The sequence below is a fragment of the Carlito syrichta genome, unplaced genomic scaffold, assembly GCF_000164805.1.
Source record: "Carlito syrichta isolate Samal-C Ts95f unplaced genomic scaffold, Tarsius_syrichta-2.0.1 Scaffold135850, whole genome shotgun sequence".
In the NCBI taxonomy this organism is placed as follows: domain Eukaryota; kingdom Metazoa; phylum Chordata; class Mammalia; order Primates; family Tarsiidae; genus Carlito; species Carlito syrichta.
Window position 1 is genome coordinate 116,490 of NW_007079946.1, and position 8,815 is coordinate 125,304.

At 46.1% G+C, this 8,815-nt stretch overlaps 1 protein-coding gene across 1 annotated transcript in view; it reads right to left on the reverse strand.

Moving 5' to 3' along the window:
• Positions 1–8,815, reverse strand: part of CUNH1orf131 (chromosome unknown C1orf131 homolog) — a 21,835-nt gene that overhangs the window by 12,962 nt on the left and 58 nt on the right. The window contains exons 2-3 of the mRNA XM_008049625.2: positions 8,438–8,778; positions 5,768–6,108 (exon numbers count right to left, since the gene is read on the reverse strand). Coding sequence (XP_008047816.2) covers positions 5,768–6,108; positions 8,438–8,778 — 682 coding nt within the window. The remainder of the gene's footprint in view (positions 1–5,767; positions 6,109–8,437; positions 8,779–8,815) is intronic.

Sequence of the window (8,815 nt, forward strand, 5' to 3'; positions counted from 1 at the left end):
GGCCGGGAGCGGCCGCTGCCCTCCAGTCTGGGCGACCGAGTGAGACTCCGACTCAAAAAAAAAGAAAAAAGAGCACAGAGGGAGACTTAAAGAAATTAGGAAGTCTTCCCCTAAAGCAGCAAATGCAAGTCTTAGGTTCAGCCCTGAATGTCACCCATCATCAAGTCAGAGAATGACTGCCCATTCGTTTAACTGCCAATGCCCGTTCTTTTAAGCAAGGAGATACGGTCTGGGTAAGAGTGGAATGTACAGCCTCTAAAGCCCCTCTGGAGGGGGTCATTTACTGTTCTTTTATCTACCCCGACCACAGTCAAAGTAGCCGAAGTCGTTCCTTGGATTCATTACAGCAAGATTAGGCTGGCCTTCCGGGACTGGGAGTGCACCGCAGATTCGGCAGCACCCCTTAAGCTGACCCTTCGGAAAGTCACCGAGCCCAACAAGGGACCCGAAACCAATTTCTCCTGCCCTGCTCTAGAAGCCTAAGGATACTTCAGCCCTGCTTCAGTCACACACCAGAGGCTGACTGATCGATGCACGGCAGATTAAGGATTCGGCTTAAGAACTCAGCAGACATTAAGGATAAACCATTGTTTTTGCTTTGTCAACCTTTATATTTGCCAAACTGTTTGTCATTTCAATTGCTGTAGAACTAACTTTATTTGCTATAGAATTAACAGAACTGTCCCCACTGAACATGTTAGGAAAGGGTTTCTCTAGCATTTCCCTCCTTTCTTATGACAGGAAGTTTACTTGTGCTTTTATGTATCTCTGCCTAATTTGGGTCTCTACTGCTTCCCCCATATACCCAGCATGTAAAGGCACAGAAACTATCTGGCCAGACGTGAAAGTTTTCCATTGTTATTCATCCCAGCCAGAAGTTTATTATACTGACAAACATATCTGCATCCATAATGGCCAGCTATACTTTACTGGATTATCAAAACAGAGTTACCAGTACACTAAAGCTGGTGCCATAGCCTGTAACACCCCCAGAAGCACAAATTTGGGTTTGTTGGGATCTTGCCCCTGCACCCAAAGCTGAGAAACTGATCAAAGAAACTGTACAACTTGTAGCTCCTCCGGCCGCCCAACAGTCAAAGTTAACCAACCCCCTTCCCTCAACCGTGGGAAGTAGGCCAAAATCTGTTTATAAATTTGGCTGAAAATATAGCCCGGACACTTGGGTGTCGCCAATTGTTGGGTATGTGGAGGAGCCCTAATGACTGAAGTGTGGCCTTGGGAGGGAACGAGTCTGGATGCATACCAGCTCCTCCAGTGGAACCATTCTGTAACTGTTAGAACAGATAACGTACCCTAGAAGCGAATCCTCTCCTCAAAAGTAATTGGAGAAGACTGTTTAAGCAGAGCGAGCTCTGCTTATACTCAATGGGTAGGAGACACTCCTTGCAAAAGGCTATTATACTGGAATTCAACCCACCAGACCTGGTGGCCAACAAGGCCTGTTGGGTATTGGGCATCTGCTTGTGCAACTAAATCTTCTCCATGTACTATTGACACCCAAACTTTAAGTAACTGTACAGTACTATCTTCTGAGCAGGCTAACCCGTTCCAAGGTATCCCCATTATAAGTCAGAGCTGGACAGATCTGTCCTCTGTAAATCCAGACCTCTGGAAAGCCCCTGAAGGGCTATTCTGGATATGTGGAAAGGTTGCAAATGCCCAGCTCCCAGCACTATGGAAAGGCACACGTACCACAGGAATAGTCCAGCCAGGAATTTTCCTCCTGCCTAACCCAAGGGGGGATGAACTAGGCATTCCCCTTCATGAAGGCCTCAAAACGCGAGATGCTCGATCCCTCCACCAAGTTCCTAATATTTCCTAATACAGGAGGGACCCAGGTTTGGAAAGATGACGAATGGCCACCCCAGAGAATTATAAATACCTATGGCCCCGCCACATGGGCACAAGTTGGAAGCTGGGGATACCACACGCCTATATATATGCTAAACTGCATTATTAGGCTACAAGCTGTATTAGAAATTATAACTACTCAGACAGCCACAGCTTTTGAGCTTGCTGCTCAGCAACAAGCCCAAATGCACACAGCTATTTATCAGAACCGCTTAGCTTTGGACGACCTGCTGGCGGAAGGAGGAGGAGTATGTGGTAAATTTAATAGCTCTGACTATTGTTTGCAAATAGATGATAATAGTAAAGCCATAACTGAGATAGCTACCAATCTTAGAAAGCTTGCCCATGTCCGGTGCAAAAATGGCAAGGCATAAAAATTGGCAATTGGTTTGAAAACATGTTCTCTGGTCTGAGAGGATTTAAGTACATTATTGGATCTGGAGTCCTGTTGATGGGATCCTGTCTTATCCTCCCTTGCATAGTCCAAATAATTAAGAATGCCATTTCTGAGTTTGTGGAAACAGTTGAACGAAAAACCGCGGGCCCATACAGTGTTAATGTGCCGATTAAGGATGATGATGCTCGAGACCCATAAAAGGGTTAAGCATCAAAGGGGGGAATGTGGCAGAGAGGGGGCTGGCAGCAGTTAAAAGTATTCCTTTTAAAAACCAATGGACAAGTTTTGAAAACCCGCCAGACCAGTCTTGTTTGAGCAAAACCAAATAGCCAAGGACTGAGGGCTTTCATGGACATGCAAAAAGGTAACTAATTCACAGACTTATCCAAAACCCCTCTTTTGAAGTGGATGGTTTACAACCCTACTCACCCTGCATTTCCTGGAGAACATTGGTTCTTTGAAAGATCTTATTTTGCTGAATACAACCTTGTAAATTCCAAAGAAAATGTGTAATCGCTCAACATGACTCCCCTCCCTTACCTAAACAAAGATATATGACCCCTCTTCTCCTGTTCTGGGGGCTCGACCTGGAAGCGTTAGCCCGTTGAGCCCACCAGCATAATAAAGTTGCCACTTCCTATAATAGTCTCAGTGTCACGGCCTCTCTGTCTTCCCGCTACAAATCCTTGTATAAAACAAATGCAAACTTTTTTCAAACTTGTATAAAACAAATGCAAACTTTTTTTTTGAAAAACGAATTCTCGGCTCATTATTTCACAGATGCTGAGTCTATTAGCATGACCCCACTGTCCTTTATTTTTATTTTTATTCTTAGCTTCCAATTCGCTTCAGTACACTAGTCATAATAAACTCCCCTGATTTAGAATCGATCAGCAGTATCCTGTTTTCTTCCCCTCATATTCACTGTGGCAGGAGGCATCACTGCCCACTGGCAATACTGAGTCCTCCTCCACTTCCAGACACCCAGGAGAATCCACTTCTCTGTCTACTTGATGCCAGGCATGCCTACGTGGCTTTCTCTGGCCAAAGAAGTGTGAGCAGAGGGAATGTGTCCTCCCCGGCACATGGAAGCCTCAAGAGCCCTTCACCAACTCCTCTTCTCTTCCCTTCACTAAAGCAACTAACAACCTCCAGAGGGGGGGGCACGGTATCATCCGGGGTCCCTAAATGAGGAGCCCTGTTCCTGCCCATTCTGATGGACACATGAGACAAACTAACTTGGGCCTTTGAAGTCACTGAGATTTGGGGACTGTTATCAAATCACAGCCTAAACGCTCCCAACGAATCGAGCCTTCCTCGCTCACACAAGGAAGAGAGGAATGTCGGGAGATTTTGAGAACTTGCACGTTAGGCAAGGGAGAAGGGCGCGGAGCCACAGAGCAGAAGAGCAGCTGGGGAGGGATGCGAGGTGAAGAGTGAAGGCAGGAAGGCCACCCGACGCGGCGGGCCTGTCTAGGGCTGACTGGCCGAGCAGGGACACTTTTCCTTGCATGACTTAGTTTGGCTTTTTGTTTTTCGGAGCCGGAGTCTCACTCTGTCGCCCAGGCTGGAGGGCAGTGGCACGCTCCTGGCCACCGCAGCCTCGACCTGCTGGGCTCCGGCGATCCTTCTGCCTCAGCCTTCCAAACAGCTGGAACTACAGGCATGTGCCATGATGCCCGGCTAATTTTTTTTTTTTAATTGTAGAGATGAAGTCTCACCAAGTTTCCCAGACTGGTCTCGAACCCGTGAGCTCAGGCAATCCTCTCACCTCAGCCTCCCAAAGTGCTGGGATTACAGGCTTGAGCCACTGTGCCCGCCTGTTTTGTTTTTTTAAATTTGTTGGTTACAGTATTCAACCTGTCTCCAAATAGAGAGAGAGAATGGCTGGGTAAATAAACACTCTTTTACAAATGCAGGCAGTTTTAGGAATATTAAGAAGTCTGTAGTGGCTCATACCTGTTACCCCAGCACTTTGGGGAGGCCAAGGCAGGAAGACTGCCTGAGCCTGAGTTATCAACACAGCCAGAACTGAGTTATCAACATAGCCAGACCACAAGGTCAAAAAATTAGCCGGGCGAGGCGGCATGCTCCTGAAGGATTGCCTGAGACCAGGAGGTTGAGGTAGCAGTGAGCCAAGATCACGCCACTGTGTTCCACCTTGGGTAACACAGTGAGAGCACAACTCAAGAAAAAAAAGTTTGTTCATACCTTAGTGAGAGTGAACTACTTCAACTAGATTACCTTCTCCCTTACAGTACATTTACTCAAGAAGAGGGAGCATGGTATAAAGGAAAAGGCACCACTGGAACACAGTGGATTTCAGGGTAGAGCACTGTGGAGTAAGCAAATATTGCAGAGCAATATGAGGGCAGTAAGAATGGAAGAATGGGCTGGGCTCAGTGGCTCAGCCTGTCATCCCGGCACTTTGGGAGGCCGAGTCGAGAGGATTGCCTGAGCCCGTGGGTTCAAGACCAGCCCGGGCAACTTGGGGAGCCCTCATCTCTACAATAAATCAAAAATTAGCCAGGTGTGGTAGTGCACACCTGTAGTTCCAGCTAGTTGGAAGGCTGAGACGGAAGGATTGCAGGAGCCCAGCAGGTCAATGCTGGGGTGGTCGTGAGCGTGCCACTGCACTCCAGCCTGGGCGACAAAGTGAGACTACAATTCAAAAAAAGAACAGGAGAATGACCAAAGCTATTTGGCAATAACTTGACAACATGTCTTTCATGGTTCTGGGTCAGTCATTTGTGTCACTCAAGGGACAAAGAGCCTAACCTAAAGTCTGTCTCTCTAGTGTAGTAGTTAAGCAAACAACGTTGAAGCCAGAAAGCCTGGGGTTTGAACCTGACCTTTGGCACTTACTTGAGCTCCACACCTCTCTTGTATACTAAATATTGGGTCAGATTTACAAGTTAAGTCTAAAAGAGACTGCTGCTCAATAAAATCAAACTGTTTTTCCACCAGCATGTAAGTTCCTTGAGAACAAGAATTTCTGTTGATTTTGTTCAATGCTATATCCCAGTGCCTAGAACAGTGGCTGGCACATAGCAGGAATGCTAGAACTAGTTGTTGAAAGAGTTAACTCAGCAAGCTTAGACTTATCAAACCTTGAACATTCTCAAGAAAATCCTGTTTTCATGACCGGCTGCTGGTTGGCTCCTGAGAACAGAACAATCAGAATCTCCTGTCTGATCAGTGTTTCTGCACACCTGAGGCCTTGCGCCACTACTGTCTCAAGTTTGCCCAGTTTATCCTAACAGAGTGATTGATAAACACCTGCTATTCTCTGGCAATCTAGAGCCTGAATAACTAAGGTCAATTTGCATGCCTACATGACTGATAAGGACGATATGCTGAGTCCTGAGAGTCTTTTTAGCAAATCCATGGACCTGAGGGTGGTCTTGGGCACTCCTAGCACAGTTTCTAGAGATATTCACCTAATATCATGACACCAGGAGTGTCATCAAATACATATAAGTTAAGCAACTCCGTTACCTTTGTGCTCTCATCCTGATCTGGCATCAGCTTTCTTTTTTTACTTCTGCTGTGAAATTCCACCACTTCTACTTGTCGTCTGCTGTTCTTTAAGGGAGAGGGAGATACTGCAGCAGTAGGGACTTCGGGTCCTGAAGAAGGACCCGTGGGAGTGCCGGCAGCACACTGCAGCTCTTCTCTGAGTTTCTTGAAGAAGCTGGAAGCACTCTTCTGGTTTCTTACAGGAGAACCAGGCAGGACAGCTGGCTCTGCTGCCAAGGCCATGGAAGTTCCTATATGTCTCCTCTTGTTTTCCCTTTTCTTCCTGATTCTCTTCTGTTCTGTTTCATCTTCTGTCTCTCCTGTTTGTTCAAACACAGAAAGGAAAATGTATTTTCAGTTTTAGCTATTGCCAGTATAAAATAATATGAATGTACTTATGTATAACCCATGGCTATAAGGACCCTGAAGCACATACGAAGAAATCAACTATTTATTTTTCTTCAAAGAGGGTGCTTCTGCGTAATTTACAGAATCCAAAATGTAGTCACCTGTTCCTGGGTAACTGTATTTGTGTCTCCAACCCTTTTCAGCACAGCTACTTTAGTCCTCACCTTGGTCTTACCTCAAAGTGTCATCACAGCAACAGTTCCCAGACTAGTAATCCCAACGGGTTCACATTTTATGCTAAAAACATCAGGTACTGCAGCCAGTGTTTCTTCTGAACACTTTCTATGGTAACAAGATTGTCACAGTCTTCCTATTTCCTTTCATAGTTAGGAATTAAAATGAGCCTAAGACAACTGGCTCAATTTGCATGCCTTTATTTTCTACTGAATGCCCTTATCTGCTATTTCACCTGTTCAAACTCTGACCAGTCACCTCAAAGTTCCAACCTAAGCCTCATTACTCGTGGTACAAATACCACAGAGCTCTCTAAATATCAGTTGATGACTTACGCTTGCTTCTATTTTATTTAACCCTTTGCACTCAGAGACATCTCACAGACCACCTACCAGCAACTCGACTGACTGCATTTTTATGAAATGGTAAAAAACAAATCACCTCATATTAAATAGTATAGTGCTGGAAACAATTATTGCACTGTAATGATATTCAGCCTATAATGGAATTTTGAGCATTAAGGAACTTACTTATGATCAAAAAAATCAAAATGTTATATCTTATATTTTCCTAACGTGTGGTAATGACATGCATTGCAGGTCCACAGTGACATGTACAATAGTAATCTGTTTGGCATCTTTAACCTGGTGTTTTCCTAGTCAGGCAAACAACATACTTGTTTTCTTCCTCCCACATTCATATGTAACTTACTGACAAGTCTGTTGCTTGAAGACATGCAAGGACGGACTCGTGATTCCTGAAAACCACTTCTCAACTGATCATATCTCAGTATGTATGCCATCTCTTTGCTTTTTTGTGTAATTTGAATGGAAAACTTCAAGGAAACATACATTTTCTTTAAAAAATTTGGGCTGACTTACGTTTGTCCTATTTAACCACTAGCAATTTCTCTATGTCCCTTTAGAGGGGACATCTGAGTGGTTTGCTAGATTTACAATGTCCCTTCAGAGGAGGCATCCGAATGCAAAGGGTTAATAGTTCACTTGACAAACACTTATTAAGAGCCAACTAGGCCAGGCATGGTGTAACCCTCACCTGTAATCCCAACACTTTAGGAGGCCAAAGCAAGAGACGTGCTTGAGCCCACATGTTTGAGGCCAGCATGGACAACATAAGAAGACCTCATCTCCACAAAAAGTTTTTAAAAATTAGCCAGGTGTGGTGGCATGTGCCTGTAGTCCCAGCTACTCGGGAGGCTGAGGCGGAAGGATCACCTAAGCTCAGGAGGTTGACTCTGCTGTGAGCTGTGACTGTGACACTGCACTCCAGCCTGGGTGAAAGAGACTCTGATTTAAAAAAAAAAAAAGTCAAACAAACTTTGGCATTAGGGATATAAAATGAGTGGACACATTCCATGCCTTCAGAGCTCCCAGATCATGATTTCCAGCCTGTTGATATCAAGTACATTTAGGATTTTGAAGAACAGTCTTTTCCACTAGATTTTAAACTTCTCAAGAACAGAGGCTAAGTCTTCTCTGTCCTCCAGTATTTCCAAGGGCAAAGAGACGCTCTGTCCGAAGCTCAAACTAATACAAGTGCAGGATCTAGGGTTAGACTGTGTGGGAATCGGCTCCGCAAATTACCAGCTAGGTGAACTCCAGCAGTTTTATTAACTCTAGAGCTCCTTTCTACATTTGCAGTCATGGGCTTGCTGACAGCGTCTATTTCATAAGGCAGTTGTGAAAATTAAATGAGTAAATACACGAAAAGCAAGTATATGGCAAGCTCTCAATACCTCCAAGCTATTATTCACACTATTTTAGGTGAGCTCAGAATTTTGAGCAGTCGCTCCAAAACAAACGTAAGAAAGCTTTTGCAATACCAGGCTGTAATTTTAAGAAACGTGCTTGGTCCTAAAAGGCACTAAGGTCTAATGATTATCGTTGGTGCACGTACAAGGGGTGTCAGCCTCCGCGTGGCAAGTTTTTCAGAGGGTGAAGGACTGTCTTCTCAAGTGCCAAGCGACGGCCAAGCTTTATCAATAGGCTCCTTTACTCGCCTCTTCCCCCATCAAGATAAAGGAAAGGGAGCAGAAGGTCGGCTCACTTGTGGGGGGAAAAAAAAGTTCTCTGCCGTCCTCCGCGAGGATCGCACCGGGGTGAGGACGGCGAGTGGCCCGACAACACGCCCGAGGCATCGGCCCGACAGGACGCCCACGCAGCGGGACCTGGGAGGTCTGGGGCAAGGGGGCCAGCGGCTTCCCAGAAGTCCGGGCATCGTGGGAAAGTGGGCTATTTCGAAAGGCCGAGGCCCCCTGTCCGTCGCTCCGCAAGTCTGAAAGCCGGCTGCTTCCGACCAGCCACGCGTTCGGCCCCCACCCCGGGGACGAGGCGGAAGGCTTGGTCCGCAGCCCAACAAAGCCCGCAGGGAACGCGGAGGCGGGGCGACTGCCCTTGGAGGAGCGCGTTCTGCACCCCCGGCCCC